The sequence below is a fragment of the Numida meleagris genome, chromosome 17 (assembly GCF_002078875.1).
Source record: "Numida meleagris isolate 19003 breed g44 Domestic line chromosome 17, NumMel1.0, whole genome shotgun sequence".
NCBI classification, from domain to species: Eukaryota; Metazoa; Chordata; class Aves; order Galliformes; family Numididae; genus Numida; species Numida meleagris.
In genome coordinates this window covers 4,646,681-4,666,376 of record NC_034425.1, presented here as the reverse complement: position 1 = coordinate 4,666,376, position 19,696 = coordinate 4,646,681, and the positions used below count along the sequence as shown (strand labels likewise).

Here is a 19,696-nt window from a genome sequence, read left to right as displayed (position 1 = left end):
CCCCGCGTCTCCCACGTGGCTTCACCACCCCCTCTCCCGCAAAGACCCCTGGGGAGTGCACCTCCTCCCCTCCCCCTCAGAGGGCCACACCAAAAAAGGCAGTTTACAGTAACCGGGGAATTAACCCTTTAACTGCCCGTACCTTACATGATGTAATGATGTGGAATACCGACAACAAAAAAAATCACAAAACCATAACAACTTGGAACCCGCAACTTACCTTCAAGAGTTCATAGAATTCAGCCGGAGAAGAAAGCACCTTGACGTGAGAGCTGGAGATTCCAAACTCTGGAACCAGATTCCTGATCCATTGGAACCTGTGTGCTCCTTCTGGGCAAAGGGAACAAGGCATGGCTGTGATCACAGGAACAGGTGGGGTGAGCAGTGGGGCTAGGAGAAGCCATGATGATCTGTGAAGAGAGATGGAGGAATTCAGTGTGGCAGAGCCTTTGCTTCCCACAGACATCCTCCAAGTAAAGAAGGAGCTGCAACCAGGGCCAATACATTACAAGGATCCACAAGGGCAAGAACACCTTTCCCTTTCCATACTTCACTGAAACCAAACCTAGAAATAGGAAAATATATGCAAAAGGTGACAGAACAGATGTTACCATCATCAGCTTCTGCCCCAGCTGGCAGTGGGAAACACCTCGGTCATCAGAACATCGAAGCAGGAGAGGAAACAGGCTAGAAGCTGAAGAGGCTGAGATGTGAACCCTCCCAGCACCCACAAGCCAGGTGTCTGGCAGTGCTGCTGTGGTGCAGCTCTCCCTGTCATCAGTCACTTCTGAACTCTATCTCAACCACACAAGCTACAGCTCTGCCATGGTCTATGGTCACTGCCATTTCTAGCTTTGCTCTCAGCCAGGCTAAAGTCTACGTGTTTCTATTTCAAGTAAAGACATTGTAAAAGTCACGCCACTCTAAAAGTTCCTTAATGAAACAAAACAAAAAAAATCTAGAGCATGTGAAGTGCCTGAATGCAAGTCCTAGCAAAAGCAATGAAGTCCCAGCAGCAGAACAACACACCCAAGGCCAACGTGTGTTTTGAGGGGTACAAGCTGAGGGGTACACAGGGTATGAGCTAAGGATCACAACTGAGGAACTCAAGGTTTCCTTCCACAGCTGTACCACTTGCAGTCTGCACAAGCACTAAAAGAAGGTCGAGGCTCCTCTCACAAACTTCAAAGTCACTTACAGGGGAAACAGCAGGAAGCTCATTCTTTAAAAAGAAATTTCAGAACAAATTGCAATGCTTTGAAGTCATTTGGAAAATAAACCAACTTACTGCTAAGAGTCACGCTTAAGGGGATGACAAGAAGTAAATGGCATTTTTTCTTCTCTGCAGCCTTAACATGCATGCAAAATCATCAAGTCATACAATAACTCCTGGTGGGAGTTTGTCCACATGACAAAACCACATTTCAACACAATTAGCAGCAGTGACTCTCATGAGATCCAGGAATTGAAGAGCGAGTGACCAAACTGCATCCCCAAACCCTGCAGAAAACATTCGGGTCTGCAAAACCCTCTCTCAGGAGCCCAGTGCCAACCAGGACAGAGCGGGGGTGGCCACCCCATCCCGGAGGAACACTGGGTCCTGTGGGGCAGGGGGCAGCCACCAGCCTGCGGCCCACCCCGCTGCATTCTGCCATCACCACAAACCAACAAGAAACTTGATCGTGACCTTTACCAGAATTTGTTACAAGGAACTTTTAGGTTTTACCATAATCCAAAGCCCAAATGACCACAGATTCCAGGAAGATGATTTCACTCCTTTGCTTCATGATAAAACACTGGATCTTCACAAGGTTTCCGAATGCCCTTACGCAGAAGCCAGGCAGATTTCAGTTGCATTTCCTGGAAAATCCACTAGTTTGTCACTGACTACTCATTGTAACAGAAGTCTGAGTCAGTTTGTGCAAGAATTCCTGGGATGGTGACTTTCAGCAGATTGCGGGGACTAGGCTCAGACTTGACATCCAGAAGTGATACCAATTACCAACACTGGCTGCTGGGAACAATGGAAACGTTCCCCAGTAGATGGAGGGGGAAAAGTGCTCTTTTCAAAGCAGAAAAGAAATACAAGAAATACCGGTTTTGAAGCACTCTCAAGTGTCATCTTCACAGAACTCGCTCAGGACCTTGCCCAACTCGTGTCCCAAGAGGCACACACGGGTTGCCACACTGTCACTCAGTAGCAGTTTTATGTTGTTGTTTTTTTGGCATTATACAGTAAGAATTAATCAATAAAAGGAGATAACCATTTTCCTCATTACTCCATGGGTCAAACCTGGTAATTATACCTCCAGAAGCCACTATACAGCAGCCAGGAATCCACTTTCCCAAAGCACAGTTCCAAGCAGCCATGTTCTGGCACGGAGCGGGCGCTGCAGGTTAACCCACACCCTCACACCCAGCCCAGCTCCGCAGGAGCCCCCACTGCTGCTGAGAGAGGGGCCCCCAGATTCCTTCTGTGCAGTACTGATAGCCACTAATCACACACTTTGGATGTTTTACTGCTTCAGCAGCTTAGAGCATACCTGCACTGTTCGATCTTTTATGGCACTGCAGAAATTTCAGAACTTATTTAGGCTGTGAGCCTAAATCTTTTACACAGAGTAAATCAGGATTTTGCTGTGGCCAACAGCAGCAACGGCAAAGCAACCACTACCAAATCAGCACTTTCTGCCCACAGTGACAGAAAAAAAGTTCAAGCAACCACGCAAGTGCAGCACAATCCTTTCAACTGCAACACGCAACAATTAGAAACCACGTAACATTATGAAGAAATCATCAAAATTCCATACTTCAACAAAGGAACTTTCAGAGAAATAGAAACTAGTGACGGGGGGGGGGAACCCTTCCCATGTATTCCACATCATCAAGTTAACCGGAAAGAGAAAACAGAACTCAAAGGAACTCACCTCAAATCTTTTCTGCATAAGAAGTTGGCCCTAAATATAAATGAGGGATTTTTTGTCTGTGTTCTATTTTTAAAAATTGCGGTTTCGGTACACAAAACTCATGGCAGAGCTGAAACACTTATTCGCTGTAAAACCTCATCTGCAGAAACCAGAGGTGAAGTGAAACTGTGGGGTAAGGCGCCGCGCTTTCACCCACGCGTACGTCACCGCGTGGGGATCTACCAACTGCTGCTCTTTGAATTCAGCTGCGCCTTTCCAGGGCTCAGTCTAGTAATGTGTCTGCGTCAAGAAACACTGACGAAACCCAAAGAGGAGTCTGCAGAGATGCCCTCAGCTTACCAAGGACAAGCAGCAGAGCACGGGGGACAGAGAGCTCTGAGACGACCGTGAGCTCAACCGTGGCACGGCCACAGTCCACAGAAAGAGAGCGAGGACATAAAGGTGTGCTGTGGTGGCAGACATCACCGTACAAAAGCAGCCCCACTCACGCAGAGGGCTGTGACAGGTGCTGCACTCACTGCAGCACAATACAAGGCCCTTCCAGCGCTCTCTTATCAAATGCAGCAAGAAGCGATGCCCAAAGACTAGAGAAACAGCCCTTTTGTTATTTAAGATGCTTCAGTGCATTTTATTTGATCACTTCCGAACCCAGCACTTGGTTCCAAGGAATTGTAATCACCTCTGTTGTTTTAATGGTTTCGTTTTAGCATGAACTGTACTTCTAATTGCACAGCCCCACAGAAGCAGCAGCACACAACCGAAGGTACTGCCAGGACCATGGTGTGAGGGGCATGGCACTGCCCAGAGGAGCACGGCAGTGCGAGGACCCACACAAAAGGCCACGGTCACTCCCCACAGCATGGCACAGGCACCCGGCACACACGGGGCCATCAACTTCTCACATCCACCACCTGGTCCCCGGCCCTGATGCTGCCCAGGAGGTTTCTCCTTTCCGCTGCATGGGGAGGGCAGAAGGGGAGAGTTTGGGCAATGCTCACAGCACTCCATTCCTGACACCACTTGCTGCACAGCAGCGGTGGGGCCGTGCTGGGCACCCACAGCACGGCTGTATGCGGACACACACTCTATGCATCGCTGGGCCCCGTTCCTCCAGCTCCGAGCCAGGGTCAGCATGGTGCCATGCTGCACCCAGGGCCCAGCCATGCTGCAGGGGCTGCTTGTGCTAACGGGGGCACGAACCTCCCCTACTCCAGGGCGCACCTGAAACGAAAAAGTCAAGAAGACGGAGAAAAAGAGCCGAGTACGCCTTAAGGGGCGCGGCCATGGCCTCAGCTGTGCGCAGAGCACCTCGGCCCTGCGAGCCGGGGGAAGGCAGCACCGCTGCGGGGCCGAGGGCACTCTCCCGGGGGAAAGCCGTTCCCCGCTCCCACACAGCGTTTGCACCAGGTTCGGCCTCACACCGCCGAGCGGACGGACGGCCCACGGCAGCCGAGGAAGGGGAAGAGGCGGCGGCACGGAGCCGACTCCTTACCTGCGGGAGCGGCGGTCGCGGCCCCGGGACAGGCGGTCGGAGAGGCGGCCGAGCAGCGCGGCCAGGCCCGGACGACCCCGAGGCAGCCAGGCCGCCAGCCGCCGCCACAGCGCCGCGCCCCCCGCCGCCGCCATCAGCGCCGCGCCTTCCGCTTCCGCCCGCTGCCATGGCGACGCGCCCGCCGCGCACTTCCGCTTCCGGGTCGCAGGGAGCGTTGCGCCGGAGCGGGGCCGCGGGCGGGGCCGGGCCGTGCAGGCGAGGCCGCAGTCTCCAGAGCCCAGCGGGCGGCCCGGAGCACCGACGTCCCCGCGACCAAACCCCCTTCCTGCGGGGAGCCCCGGCCCCGATGCGCGGCCCCGCCCGGAGCTCTCACCGCTTTCTGCCCGCGCTCCCGCCCCGGGGCTGCACGGGAACGCTTCGCGGAGACGGGGGGGGAAGAGGAGGGGAGACAGAGCCGGGCGGCCCCGCCCTCCCCCCGCGCCCCGCCCGGCGCAGGCACAGCTCCAGAGAGCGTTCGCATTTCGGAGCAGCGGCTCCACCGCAGCCGGGCTTCCCAGAAGCGCTCCGCGTGTTTATTCCCGGCTGGCACGGGAGGCACGGGCAGCGGCTCCTCCGGGGCGAACTGAACCGTTTAAAATAAAATCTACGGACAGATCCCGGATTGTTGTCAGCTCAACGTTTCTAAAGGAAAACCCAACGTTGTCCCCGAGCCCCGGCGGGACGATCTCGAGTTTGTCCCCTAGGCTCGCGGGTACTGCCCGTCCCCAGCGTGGGGGGAGCACCCCTGGGGGATACATGTGAGCCCGGGCAGTGAGCACCGGGCGCGGGGGGCGGGCAGCTCCGAACCCCCCTGGGAGCGGGGCTGCCCCTCGGAGCCCTCCGCCGGGAGAGGTTCACCCCCGGTAGTTCCCAAACGCGCAAACCGAGGGCGTTTGTTCTTCCCTGCAGCTCTGCTGGGAAGTGCACCCGAGGCCAGCAGCAGCCCGGAATGCTGTGCTTGAAATAAACTCGGCCGCGCGCAGACATCCGATCCGCTGCCCGCGGGGATGGGGCTGCCGGACCCCCGCACCCCCGGGGCACTGCGGGCAGCGGGGTTGGGGCGTTTCGCTGCTCCCCGCGGAGGCTGCCGGGGTGGAACCCGGGGGTCCCGCAGTGGCTCTGTCCGGGGGTGCCGCGGAGCAGCCCTGGGGGTTCGGGACCCCCGATCCGTTGCCGTGCGCCCCGAGGCGGGGGGGGGGTGGGAGCGGGCAGGGGGCCGCGGTCCCCGGGCTGGCCGGGGACTCACCTCTTCTTAGAAGGAAAAGAGCATGAATGGGAGCGGGAGGGGGCGGCCGCGCTGCCCGGAATGGGCCGGCGGTGCCTGGCGCTGAGCCGAGCCGAGCCGAGCCGGGCGGGGCGCGGGGAGGGCGCCGGGGAGCATTACAAGAAGCCGCGCAGTTCCAGGAAGAACCCGAGGGCGGGCTCTCCGCCCGCTATAAGAGGCCTCCCCGGGCGGCCCCGGCAGCTCCGCCGCCACCCGCCGCCGCGCAACGAGCCCCGCGCCCCGGCCGCCACCGAGACCGGCACTGCGCCCCAGGTACCGGGACGAGACGAGACGGGACGGGACGGGACGGGACGAAACGGGGGAGGTGGGGAGGGTCCCCCCGTGGAGGGGAGAAGCCGGGACCTTGGGTGCTCCCGGGAGGGATGTCGGTAACGTGTCCTGGGGAGCGGGGATCGGGGGGGCCGTGCCCCGGGATGGAGGCAGGAAGGCCGGGCCGGGGGTGCCCCGGGGGGGTCGGTTCGGGGCTGCCGGGTCTCACCGCCGTCTGTGCCGCAGGTGATGGTGTAGCAGCCGCTGCTCCCGGCAGCAGCACCCCGAGCGCGCAAAGCTGGCTCCGTGCGCCATGGTCACCCACAGCAAGTTCCCCGCCGCCGGGATGAGCCGCCCCCTGGACACCAGCCTGCGCCTCAAGACGTTCAGCTCCAAGAGCGAGTACCAGCTGGTGGTGAACACCGTGCGCAAGCTGCAGGAGAGCGGCTTCTACTGGAGCACGGTGACGGGCGGCGAGGCCAATGTGCTGCTGAGCGCCGAGCCCGCCGGCACCTTCCTCATCAGGGACAGCTCAGACCAGCGGCATTTCTTCACCCTCAGCGTCAAGACGGAGTCGGGCACCAAGAACCTGCGCATCCAGTGCGAGGGCGGCAGCTTCTCGCTGCAGAGCGACCCGCGCAGCAGCCAACCCGTGCCCCGCTTTGACTGCGTGCTGAAGCTGGTGCACCACTACATGCCGCCCACCCCCTGTGCCGGACCCGAGCAGCCAGGAGGGGCCCTGCACCCCAAACGCACCTACTACATTTACTCGGGTGGGGAGAAGATCCCGCTAGTGCTCAGCCGCCCGCTCTCCTCCAGCGTCTCCACGCTGCAGCATCTCTGCCGCAAGACCGTCAACGGGCACCTGGATTCCTACGAGAAGATGACTCAGCTGCCAGCCCCTATCAAGGAGTTTCTGGACCAGTACGATGCCCCCCTCTAAGGGGCTGGCAGAGGGAGGTCAAGCTACAAGCACAAGAGCAAGGGACGGGCACAACGCCCGTGGCAGCAGGGACACGTGGGGCACGAGCAGCCTCTCCCCATGCAAGGAGAGGAGTGCCAGGGATGAGCTGCTGAGGACCCGGGGCTGAGCCTCGCGCCCCTCATTCTGAGGGATGCTCCGGGGCAATGGGGCCACTCCGGTTGGACCATGGGTGTTGTAGTGCAGCCCGGCCCAGGGCAGCCCAGGATGCACCTGGTAGGACTGTGCTGGAGTTGTTCTGGAGTTGTGCCCAAGAGAAGGATGTGCACCAGAGTCCAGCTGGTGCCTGACGCTGTTCCTCGGTTTTAAGGGGAAAGTGGTTTTTGCCCGTACTGTACTTTACCTCTTGCTGCCTCCTTGTGGAAGCTCCTTTCACACCAGGCCCCAGGCTCGGAGGTCGCTGCCTTTTTGCCCTCGTTGCCATTTTCCAGGAGACTAAGCCTTAATATTCTCCCAGTCTGGGTTACTGCACATCGTTCGGTGATGCTGGAAAGTAACTGTCCTGGTAGCACGCCGTGAAGCCGTGAAGAGGGGAACAGCTGGTTATGATGCCGTGATGGAATCCTGCATGCTCACACCTGCGTGGAGGCCGAAGGGCCACGGTATCAGCACTGCTCCATCACTCCTGAGTGTGGCACGCTGCTCTGCGGGGCACCAGTGTGGATAGCAGCAGGAAGATGCCCCAAGTGCACCTCTCGTGAGCGCTCGTCCACGTCCACCTGGAGAAGCAGTTGGGTTTTCCTTTTTTTGGCTTTTTTGTTTCTCTTTTTCTTTTGAACCGAAGGGATGTTTACAGGCTCTACATGAATCACTGTCTTTTATAAAGATTCCATCTTCACCTCCAGCCTTGAGGGCTGAGCAAAACCATGCTTGAAATTCAACCAAAACAAAACTCAGATGAAACTTTGCACATATTTATATTTATATTCAGAAAGGAAATGTTTCCATAATTTATAATAAAGAGCACTATTTTTTAATGACCCTCCCCGCCCCCCCCGAACCTGGTCTGTTTCCTCCCGTTCGCCCTTCGAGGCCGTGGCCCCACGCATGACGCACGTCCCCCCCCGGCCGCTGCCCTCGTGCGACGCCGGGATTGTGTTTACACCACGTAAGTGCCGGCTTCCTGGAGCCGCGGTGCTGGGTGATTCCTGCCACAGTGACTCACCGCCCGTGTGCGTAAGCGCTGCTCCATCGTTCAGGTATGTCTGAGCCCACCACATCGCTGCGCTGGGGGACAGGACCGGCTGCGGACACACGTAGTGCAGCTGTCCCCTGCAACACGGGACATGGTCCTGTCCCCAGGCACAGAGGAGATGGGTTCATTGCTGAGGAGGGACCGTGGCATGGAGAGTCCTGAGAGAAGGCATCGTCCCCCGGTGCAGCACTGCACTCCGTGGGCATCCCGTCCTGCAGTGAGTTTCGGGAGGGGCAGAAGCATGCGGTGGGCGCAGAGTTCTGAGAGCAATGCAGTGAGAAACACAGAGGGAGAAATCACCCCAAGCACCCCCTGTGCCCTGCAGCCTTTCCACGGCACCCCCAGGGCCAAGTGCGTGGTGCTGGGCATTTCCATGCTGAGCATTGCGTCCCGTGCTCCTGCCTGGGGAACCCCCAGCCACCAAGAAGAGGTTTCCCTTAGGAATTGCCCTGGAACAGGGGGGTGGTGTGTGTGCCTGCCTTTGGCCACGGGCACGGCGCAGCCCCAGTGACTATTTTGGTGCTGCTCTGCAGGGCTGCAGCTCATGGGCTGCCAGGAAGCTCCTCGCAGCCTGCCCGGGCGCCCGCCGGAGCTATGCAAGGAATGTCCATGCACGCGGGTGGCCGCCTGCCAGGCCCTGCCGAGGCACATCCCCACTCAGGGCTCCCCCGCCACTCCTCGGCCCTTGGCAGCACCAGGACCGCGGAGGAGAGCTGTGGGACAGCGTCACCGCCACAGCCCGCAGCCCCCCCGGAGAGGGACCAGGAGCATTGCAGCTCTATGGAGCTGCTGCGCCTCTGCTTAGGGCTGGGGGTGCAGTGGGCTCTGTGACAGAGGAACACGGAGCTGGCCCTGGAAGATACTTCACCTGATGTGGTGACGGGACTGGGCATCCCTGCTCTCGGGTGGGTGGAGAGCAGCTGCCTTGCACGGTCTGGGAATGGGCATGGCAGAGATGAGAGCCGCAGTTCCCAGAGGGCTGAGCACCCCCAGGCTCCCAGCACGGGGCTGGCAGCGTCCCGCTGGGGCAGGGCAGTGAAACCACATCCCTATGAGAACAGCCTCAGCTCTGCACTTCCCAGCAAGGGCCCCGCGCCGCGGCACTGCGCTGCAACCCGCAGCTGAGCAGGGAGTCCGGGAAGCCCTGCGAGTGCCGCGGGCTTCTTGGAACGCACCCAAACTCACAGCGGCGGTGACGCGGCAGCCAGTGGGCAAATCCCTGCTGAAGGTTTCACAAACCCCTCGCCTTCCCAAAGGAGCCAAGCGGACTTGGCCCCACTTACGCAAGCGGCCGCTCAAGCTTGTCGTGGGCAGGCAGCCCCCCCCACCATGCTGAGCTCTGCACTGAGTTCTGCACTGAGCTCCGCGGGACGCCCTGGCACAGCCCTGCACAGTGGCACAGCTGGACTGGAGGGGCCCAGGGACAGAATGCTCTGCAGCAAGCGTGGCCCAATGCACCTCTGTGGGAAGGGGCTCTGTGCCCTGCCCCCAGGCTGAGCTTTCAAGAGCTCCCCTATCGCAGAGCTCTGCGCAGCGTGCAGCCCTCTGGCCCAGATGGTGCACAGCCCCCCGACCTGGGACCTGGGAAGCATCCCCCAGCAGGGCTCTTCCTCCCAGCATGAGCAAGGGCTGCGCGTGGAAAGCGTAATGCCAGGGAACTGTGCTGGGGATTGGTGCTCCTGATCATGGACCCAGCACAGAGATGAGGGGATCGGCCCTGGGCACCTCAAATGTCTCCGGGGAATTAGGGACAAGCAGCTGCAGCAGTGACCCCACACCCACACCCTGCCTCGGGCCAGGCTCTTCCCACCATGCCGTCGGCAGATTACTGGCAGCAGAAGGAAGCATCCACCAGCATGGCAAACCCGAGCCCTCCAGGGTCAGAGGGTGGCAGGAAACCCGCTCTGTGGTGCATACCAGCATCTGCAGACCCAAAAACAGGAAACAACTGCAGCCTGTGATTGTCGCCACCAGACAGCCCCCGGCCGAGCGGGCAGCTGGGAGGGCTCTGCCGGGCACACAGATCTTCCATAGGTAACCAGGGTGCATTGGAGTCCGGCCAGGCACACTGGGGGCTGCCCCTGGGGAGATGGGCAAGCTCACAGGGCACTGCAGCCCTGCACTGGGCCGAGCAGCGTGCCCCAGCCACCAGAGTGCGGACGGCAGCTCTGTGCCTCCGCTGGAGCGGTGGCTGAGGCAGGAGGGCAGCACTCTGCTTGGAGCCTCTCTACCCATGCTGACTGCCTGCGGGCTCAGAGGCCCTGAGCTGCACTGCGGGCACCGTCCCAGTGCTGGTCCATCGGTCAGCCGGTCAGAAAGGCAGAACCTAGGGCCAGGCATGACCTACAGCCCACAGCAGCTGGGAAGGATGGAGGGACAGAGGGACAGAGGATGGAGGGAGGTCAGCACTGCATGGAGCACCCCTGGGCTGACAGGTAGTTACCACTGGTGTCTCCTCGCCTCGCACCAGGGCTGGGTGCGGGAGCAGCTCCACAGCCACTCGGGGTCGGTGGTGGCAGTGAGCAGCAGCCCTGTTGCCCACCAGGGCAGCGAACCCCGATCCCACGGCACACCCCTCACGCACTTCCTCCTGCTCCGCTCCATGCTCCGCAGCGCCAGGACGTTCCCACGTCCACCGCCACGTTTCCCAGTAGGATGCAGGAAAGGGCTGTGCAGCAGCCGGGGACTTACTGTAAATGGCACCACCTGCTCCTTACATGGCAATTCCTCCTGTGGGGCCAGGGCCGTGGGGACAATTGGGAACAGGGACCGAGACATCTGCTCCCTGGTACGTGCTGCCGGGAAGCTGGATCTCAGCCACGGCGCAGCGCTGCGGGCACGGCTGTGGGCTCAGGGCAGCAGTGGGTCACTGTGCTGCCAAAGGAGCAGCTCTGAAGCTTGGTGTCCCCAGGGCCCATGGGCTCTCTGTGCCCCGTAGCATCCCCAGCAGCTCCAGGCTGCGGGCAGTGCGTGGCGGCAGCGGGACCCTGCGCTGGGCCTGGCTGTGTTTTGGGTTGCAAAAGTTAACAGAGAGGCCTGTGTAAGTCACCATGGAAACCCCTCTCTGTTGCTGTATCTCCTGCGAGACCCGCAGTAAACTGGCGGAGGGAGCCAGCAGCTGCAGATTCCTCACTTCTTCCATCAGCCTGGCTGCTGGCAAGGCTGTGCTGCCCAGGCTGCCTCCTGCCGGCACACCCACTGGACCCCGCTGCTGCGTGGTGCTGCAGGGCCATGCCATGTCCCCCGTCCAGCCACCACCAGCCAGCACACAGTGCCCCGAGCACCATCCCCAAGGGCAATGCCAAGCTCTGGGACAGCGGGAGCTGGTGGCTCTGTGCTGGGAGGAACCAATGCACCCCATGCCAGCAAGTGATGCGCCCCTGGAGCCAGCCCTGTGCATGGCTCCCAGCCCTGCAGGGGTACAGAGGGGTCCCGCTGCCCGCAAGCTGCAGCACACCATGCCCCAGGACACTGCCGTGCTCCTGGGGGGGGCACAAAGAGAAATGACCCCAGGGCCACTGTGTCCTGCCAGGGCTGAGAGCACGGAGTGGGCATGGGGCACCTCAGCTACACAGGCAGAGCTCCCACTGCCCCCGGGGGCGGGCTCCGGGAAACCACCACCCCCCCCCGGCCCCGTGCATCTCCAGAGTGACAGAGGAAGTTTTCATCCCGGCTGCAGCAGCTGGAGGCCCAAGAAAGTCCTGACATTTCAGAGGAACGTTTCAAACAAAGCCACGTTGCTGTGGCGATGGAAGCCGCAGGACGAGTCTGGGGCCACGGCCAGGGATGAGGAGCAGCAGCCCAGAGCCAGAGGTGCTGTGGGACACATCCCTGCCAGCCCCGCTCCTGCCCACACTGGGGTTCCAGCACTGGGTGCTGCTCTGGGACAGCTGTGCCCAGAGCAGGCTGAGGGTCCCAGCGTGAGGCAGCCCCCATCCCACGCCTTCCCTGTGCCAGATCTGCTCGCTTCCCCACTCCCCAGCAGTGACTCCAGCCCAGGCCGTGCTGCTCCTGCACCTGCATGGCAGGGAGAGCTGGCACGGAGCCTGCTGGTGGCTGCAGTGACTCTGGGCAGAGGCACGCTGACAGCACGGCATGGGAGGTCCCTGTGGGGCTCCAGGCAGTGGGCAGCCGGCCACCCTGGGTGTGTGTTTGCTGAGCACAGTGCGGCGTCCTCGGATGACCCTGGCAGAGCAGCCGTGGGCAGGTGCCAAACCCCAGCCCTGGAGCATCCCTTGGCCTCGCATCAGCCCTGGCCTTCTCCCTGTCACAGGAGCCGGCAGCCGTGATTCTCACCCACAGCCTGGGACAGGGCGAATGCATGTGGACCCGGCATCTGTGAGCCTGGCATTGCTGCTCCCTGCCCAGCCCTGCTCACCTGCCCACTCCCACTGCTACACAGTGTCCCAGAATTCCCCGAGCCTGGCACACTGTGCCTGTCCTACAGCTCCTGAGTGCATAGGCAGAGAGTGGCTCCAGTCTGCATCCATGCCAGGTCATAACCCAGGGAATGGAGCAAAGGGGAAGGGCTGGGGAGGTGCTCCTGGCTCAGGCACGGGAGCTTTGCCCCATCACTGCCCCCATGCCAGTGCTGCAGAGAGGCTGCAGAGAGGATGGAGCAGCAGAATGCCCACAGCCAGGCTGGCCAGGGAGCAGCAACCACTGCATGATGTCATCCAGGGTCTGAGCAGGAGCCTCACAGCTGCACCCCATGCTCCAGGTGACTGCTGCGCATTGGCGGTGCCACCACGCTGAGCTGAGCAGAGGAGCCCAATGTGTGTCCTGCTGCCTGGGGCTGTGCTCTGTGCACAGCAGGCATGGGGACAACAGCCCCAGTCCCTATTTGGCACCAGCTGGGCTGGGGGCTCCTCCACGCTGGGCAAGGACGAGCGTGCAGCTGATAGAGGTCACAGCTGGAGCACATGTTCCCTGGAAGGACCCAGGAGCCCTGTCTCAGCAGTTAATGAGTGGGAATGGGAGCACTTTACTGTAATTCCAGCAATTATATTGTTCATCCTTGGCAGCCGACACCAGTTGGTGTCCAGTGCCATGGGATCACGATAAGCCACCTGGCACAGAGACTTGGCAGCGCGCCGTGCCTCCAGGCAGCCGGCCAAGGCTGGGCAACAAAGGGCTGCAGAGCAAGGTGTGAGGTACGGTAAGGGCCCGCCCCGGGAGTTCCTGTCACCCGCCCAGCCCTGGTGCACAGGTGCCGGTCAGGAGGGGCCGCGGTGCCTGAGGTGCCGGCCGAGCCCCCGGCTGCTGGTCCAGGGCCGCAGGGTCCAGGGCTGTACAGGGTGGGAAGGGTGCTCCAGGAGAGCAGGGTGCTCCAGCTGCCCCGTGCAGGGCAGAGAGACACCAGCAAGGAGCAAGGGAGCCCACACACACTGGGCTCAGAGGGGGGCTCGGGGATGCCCCCCAGGCTGCCCTTCCTGCACCGCCCGCCCGGCCGTGCCCGCTGGGTGGTCCCCGCCATCCCCAGGGTCGCATGGGAGCAGGGGGCAGCTGGCACCCAGGGGACAGGAGCTCGAGCCCTGCTGAGTCATCACTTTGCTGTTCTCGTTTTTCCATGGTGCTGTTGTGCAGTTTGCTGGAAGCCGGTTAAGAGCCATGACTAATCTGTTCTCAAAACAAGCACAAAGAGAGCAGAAAGGTTTGTGCAAACCCCGCGGGGAAGGGGGGTTGAATCACAGCTCGGGGATGGAGGCAGGACGAACAGCTGGGAGCAGCTGGAAGCGCCCAGGGCAGAGCAGCACCCGCGGGCAGCACCTGCATGGGCACGAGGTGGGCAAGGGGGCTGCCAGGACCCCCCCGCACAGAGCAGCTGCACCAGGCAGAGCTGGGGAGCAGTGAGCACCGGGAGTTGAGGCACACGGGGCCTTCGGGCGCCAGGAAATGCAGGTGCAGTGCGCGGGGTCCGCACTCCCGTCCCATCTCCCTGCCCCTGCAGCAGCCCACCTGCCCGGGAGGCCCTGAGAAGGAGGCGGCAGGAGTTTGCTCTGGCCGGAATCGGGCATCCATTGATTTGCTGTTATTAAAACCAGAGCTGCTGTCGGGAACTCTGCAGTCTGGCTGCCCTTGCACACGCTTCCTGGAAGGGGCTGTCCCGAGTGCCCTCGCGGTCCCACCGAAGCACCTGGTGCAGTCCTTGCCATGGCGGCCCGGCCGTGCAGCTGGACCACAAGGGGATGAGAACAGGAAGGGAACTCAGTGCTCAGCACCCATGGACCCTGAGTGCCCCGGCTGCTGTCCCCGGTGTCCCCCGGTCGTGCCGATGCAGTGATGCCAGCGGGGGCTGGGGGCAGCCCCCATCGCCCCGCATCTGGTTCTGGTGATAACGAGGGCTCAGCAGCGCTCGCTGCCCCTTTCATCTGCTTCGCTGAAGAGGGTTTACTGGAGAGGAGCAGTCATTGCTTCCAGCCTGGCGGGATGAATCACACATTGCAGGAATTCTGCCCAGGGGCTTTTCTGTAAGAGCGGTGGAATTTCGAAACGACCAGAGGGAAGTCACAGCTCGTGCCCTCCCTGGGTGTGTGCGAACCAACACGCGGAGTGTGTCCCTGCTCCTTGCACAACCGCCCATGCAGGAGGTTCCTGTTCCCACCACCCACACGTGCGATGCTCCCTGGCTCCTGTGGCCACCTCTGCAGCACTATTGCGCAGCACAGGCCCCCCCTTGGGCACCCCCTGACCAAGGAGCGGGGCCCTTGGAGCCCCCAGGGACACCAGGGGACAAGCCTGGCTTCTCAGTGTGGCACAGGTGCCCCTGGGCTCCCCGGCTGTCCCAGCCACAAGCAGTCACTGCAGCGTCCTGGACTCACCAGCGCTGCCCATGCTCAGTACCGCGCTGCTGCTGCTGCTGTCGGCTGTCATCTCAGCAGATAGACAGATACGGTTCAGGGCCCCCCAGCTGCACTTGTACCCACAAGCAGGTGCTGAGAGGAGGGGAAGTGTTCAGCCCAAGCTGCAGCGGGGACGCAGACCCAGCAGCATCCCCCCTCCACCCAGCAGTCAGTGCTGGAGGCGCTGTGGGTGAGGGGAGCAGCGGAGGCTGCGGTCGGGGGCGGCTCCCTGCAGAACCCCGGGATACCCCCCTGGGTGCCCCCACAGGAGCTGATGCATCGAGCCCAGGTGGGCGGTGGGGCCGTGTGGATGTGGGTTTCTCTCGGTTTCTACATGCTGCAGAAACTCCTTCCCAGTGAGAGCAGAGGGGTTTCTTGATAAAGAGGGAAATACATTCAGAGCAGGAACTGAAACATCACCTTTGAGACTGGTGGCTCTTCCTCTAAGGCAGCCGCCCGGCAGCTTTACAGTAACAGGGCTGCAGGAACAACACAGCTGCCCCTAGCCCCACAACCACTGTGCATGGCCCCATCTCCATTCTCCAGAACCTGCCCACATGTGTTTCTCCCAGCCCCTTCTCCTGCCCAGCATCCCCAGTGCTGCCCTGGCATCCGTGGGGAGCGCTGCAATCCTCCACCTGCACTGAGCCCACCCCCCTTGGGGTGAGGAGGGGACTCTGGGTGGGCACCAGGCGAGTGGGGCCCTGGGGAGCTCCAGCTGGAGAGGGGGCTCTGGCAAATGTGGCTGTACAGAGCTGGCAGGAGCTGCTGGGGAGCTGCCCAGGGAGACAGGGCCCTGCAGGTCCCAAAGAAACAAAAGCAATGCCAAGTGAGGAGAGCAAACAGCCCTGATCGCCCCAGAGTCGAGCACACTGCCGTGCGGAAGCAAAGATAACATCCCGCTTCCTGGCATCCCCTTTCCTGGACAAAGAGCTGCCGGAGAGTGACACAATCCGGGAGCAACGCATAGGGAGTCACATTCTCAAGTGCCCCCACTCCATGCAAATCACCTCCAACGAGCCCTGCTCGCAGGGGACACAGCCCAGTGCTGCAGACTTGCATCCCCTGCACCACCTTGCGCTGGCTGCTGCAACGGCACATCTGCTGCAGGCAGCTTTGGTGCAAGTGTCCCCTGTGCAAGGCCCTGTGGGCACGGTGGTGCTTCCCAGCAGTGGTCGTGGGTCACGGCGGTGGCCACCAGCCACAGCTGCAGCGCTGCTTCCCGGAGGGCTGGTGATTTGCCTGCCCTGCTTTGCATGCCTGACGTGCCAAGGGCAGGGGGATGCTGGGCATGCGTCATGCATGAGGTGTGTGGGGAGCGCACTGCCCCGGCACTGCCACCGCCCTGACCCCACAGCCCACGGTGCACACGGAGCTGAGCCATCCCCGCGCTGACCCCATGCCATCCCCCCGCCCCGGAGGCACTGAGCACACAGCAACCTCGCTGGGCTCTGCAGGAAGAGAGGCGAGGGGCGAGGACCAGGACAAAGCAGGACTTTGGCCACAGGGAACTGCTTTATTTTGTTTTACACTTTCCTGGAAACAAACGGCTGGAGGGGCCGCTCCCGCTGCCCTGCTGGGAAGCCACGGCCCCCTCCCCACCACCCTCCTTTCCAGGATGCTCCGTGCCCAGGGACTGCCTGCGTCCCTCCCAGGAGCTGCTCACAGCCCAGACAGACCCCACAGTCACCTCTTGGGCTGCTGCCTCCAACCCCCCTGAACCCAGAGGGGCTCATCTGGCTGCCCCGAGCCCACAGGCAGCACTGGCTCTCACATGGCAGAGCAGCCCTGGCCCCACGGGCTGTGCACGGGTCCCCTCCCAGCAAGCAGCACCTACCAGCCCCCGGGCTGCAAACCTGCGCCCTAAGGCTGAGCAGCACCAGCCAGCCCCGTGCATTAGCACCAGGTTGATTTATTGAAATCCGATGGCTGGGGCTGCCAGTGCCTCCTGCCAAACCTCATTAACGGCTGGCCTGGGAGCAAGGCAAACAGCTCATGCAGCAACAAGGAAATCCTTGTTTAAGCATTTCTGGCCATGCATGGCCCTTCCCCTCACACCCCGGGGAGGAGGAGAGGTGTAGGAGATGCAAACCTCAGGCCCGGCTGGCACTGCCTGGGGCAGCCACGGGGAGGGAGGCAGTGGGGGATGCAGCAGGGGCTGTGCAGGGTGGGAGCCCCCAGCAGGGACTGGGAGGCAGCGGGAAGCCACGGGGGCACAGCACAGGGCTCCTGCCCTCTGCACCCTTGTGCCTCGTCTGCATCGTGTCTCCAGTCTCTGGCACAGAGCAGCATGGAAGGAGCTTCCAGGCAGGGCCTCCCGCCCCTTGGTGCCCCCGCAAAGGGCACGGTGGGCACCGGGCATGAGGGGGTGCATGAGGCTGCGTGAGGAAGCACCAGTACCACCACTGTCCTGGGGCGGGCACAGGGCAGCGGCACGGCCACCCCACGGCCCTGGCACCGGCACGCTGCCGAGCAGCCTCAGCGGCCTGCATCCGCCTGCCCCGTGTGTGGCACGGGATCTATTTCATCATCTGGAGAAAAGCATTTACTGCCAATAAACGGGCTAATTAATTCTCCTCAAAGACCTCTCAATTATTCATCCTGGGCCACAGAGAAAACAATTACAGCACTTACCTCAGCCCTGGTGGGGCCGGCGCAGCAGCTAGCATGGGGCCGGGGCCAGCAGCAGGCAGGGCACAGTGGGCCAGCAGCACCACACAGCACCGAGCCCCGCGCAGTGCCCTGCTTCCTTGGGTGCCCTGCCCAGCCCAGACCCTCATGCAGCTGGGGGAGCTGCCCAGGACACCCGGGCTGAGGATGGTGCCAGCCAGGATGCCTGCCCATCCACATAGATTATGCTCGCCCGCCACTCCCAGCAGCAGGGATCAGGTGCGAGGGGCACCGACTGCTGCCTGCACTGCCCATCACCGCGGGGCACGTCCCAAATCCACCCCTGTGCTGCCAGTTCTCCCTGCGTCCCATCCTCCAGGGCCGCGGCAGCACCTTGCACCCACCCCGCAGCGGGCTCCTCTCCCCATCTTCACTCATCTGCCCCGCACCTCCTGAACCTCAGCTGTGGGTGATGCTGCCCGGAGGGTTCAGGCTGCGCTCCAAGAAGCAGCACCTGCACCAGCTGGGGGGCACTGGCTGCCCCGCGTCCCACAGGCAGGGGCCACGCTCAGGTCCCCTCGGACACAGGCATCCCTCCCACCCCATGCCCTGCTCCTGCTGCCCGCCGTAGGGCTGAGTCCCTCCTCCCGCGGTGTCAGCAACACCTTGGGAAGGGAAACTCATCGCAGTGCAAACACAGCGGTGCAAGGGCAGCCGGGACCCGCGTGCAGCGATCCCAGGGCACAGCGGCATCCCCCACGCGGGCGCTGCCATCCCTCTGCTCCCTGTGAACCCACGGGCGGGACTCGAAGTTCTCCTCGGGGCCGGGCCCGTGCGCTCCTCCCGCGGTGACACCGTTGCCTCTTCCCTCCCAACACCCCAAGGCCGGGCCCGGAGGGCACCGGAGCTGCGTCGGAGCTCCCCGCTCGCTCCAGGGCCTGTGCCCGGCCCGGGCCCCCCATCCTCCGCCCGCCGCGCTCCCACCTGCGCCCGCCCGGGAAGGGTTAAGCGCAGCTCGGCCCCCACCCCCCCAAGGCAGCCAAGGGGCGGGCCTGTCGGGAAGCCGGGATTTCTGCAGTGGTTTTACTGGAAAAGTTGTTGCCGGCGGAGGGAGGGGTCACCGGGCGGCCCCGCGGCCGGCAGGTTGGATGGGGCGCCCGGCTCGGGGCGGCTGCAGCGCGGCGGGCAGCGGAACGAGGCATCGCCGGAGCCCCCCGGGCCCCTCCCCCGCAGCCCCCGCCGGGCCCGGCTCCCCGCCCGCAGCGGCTCGGGGCTGCCCCCGCCCGGCCCTGCGACCGCTCCGCCGGGAGGAACCCGCCCCGGCGCCGCAGCGGTGCCCCGGGGGAGAGCGCCGGTGACGGACGGCCGCGCTCTGCCGGGACGGGCCGGAGAACCGCGGGGTCGGCTCTGGGCTTGGGCTCGTTGGGTGCTGCAGGTGTAAGCAGCTGCCGGAGCACCCCAAAGAGCTTGAACCGACCTGGCATAGGTGGCAGCACGGCGCCGCATGGCACGGCACAGCACTGTGTGGTACGGCACAGCACCATATGGCATGGCACCATGTGGCACGGCATCACATGGTACAGCGTGGCACAGCACCGTATGGCATAGCACCACATGGCACAGCACCACATGGCATGGCACAGCACCACATGGCATGGCACAGCACCACATGGCACAGCACAGCACGGCGCAGCGCCGCATGCCCAGGGCCTGGCTGTCCCTGCGGCCAGCTGAGCCAGGAGCCCAGCACGTCCCAGCGCTTCCAGGCATCGCTCCGTGGTTCCCGACAGTAGGAAATCACTTGGCTCCACGGTTCCCACCGCTTGGGAATGATTGATACTCGTGCTCCCCCTGCCCACCAGATCCAAGCAGGGCCCTCCAGGCTGGCGGGCTCCAGCGTGCGGGATGAGTTATCACACCCTGCAGAGCACACGGTGAGGCCACGGGGCCAAGGCAGTGCGGGAGGAAAACACCCCGAGCACATGGCCAGGGCTAGAGTCCCTGCCAGGCGCTGTGGCCAGCCCTCCTCGCCCGGCACCCTGCAGCCCTGCACAGCATGTCCCACAGCTTGCATA

At 62.4% G+C, this 19,696-nt stretch overlaps 2 protein-coding genes across 3 annotated transcripts in view; one reads left to right on the top strand and one right to left on the bottom strand.

Annotated features, from left to right (window-relative positions):
• PGS1 (phosphatidylglycerophosphate synthase 1) overlaps window positions 1–4,786 on the bottom strand; it is a 23,829-nt gene extending 19,043 nt beyond the window's left edge. Inside the window, exons 1-2 of one of the 2 annotated variants that reach the window (XM_021414455.1) lie at window positions 4,420–4,786; window positions 221–410 (exon numbers count right to left, since the gene is read on the bottom strand). In XM_021414455.1, the coding sequence (XP_021270130.1) occupies window positions 221–410; window positions 4,420–4,553 (324 nt within the window). In that variant the 5' untranslated portion in view covers window positions 4,554–4,786. The remainder of the gene's footprint in view (window positions 1–220; window positions 411–4,419) is intronic. The other variant, XM_021414454.1, reaches the window with a different exon arrangement.
• On the top strand, window positions 5,879–7,954 carry SOCS3 (suppressor of cytokine signaling 3). The gene is made up of 2 exons (XM_021415222.1): window positions 5,879–5,995; window positions 6,239–7,954. Exon 2 carries the CDS (start codon window positions 6,306–6,308, stop codon window positions 6,933–6,935), a length of 630 nt encoding a protein of 209 aa, XP_021270897.1. The 5' UTR covers window positions 5,879–5,995; window positions 6,239–6,305; the 3' UTR covers window positions 6,936–7,954.

What these genes read in the sequence shown, in the direction of transcription:
- SOCS3 (XM_021415222.1), top strand. Translation starts at nt 6,306, where the DNA reads ATGGTCACCCACAGCAAGTTCCCCGCCGCCGGGATGAGCCGCCCCCTG.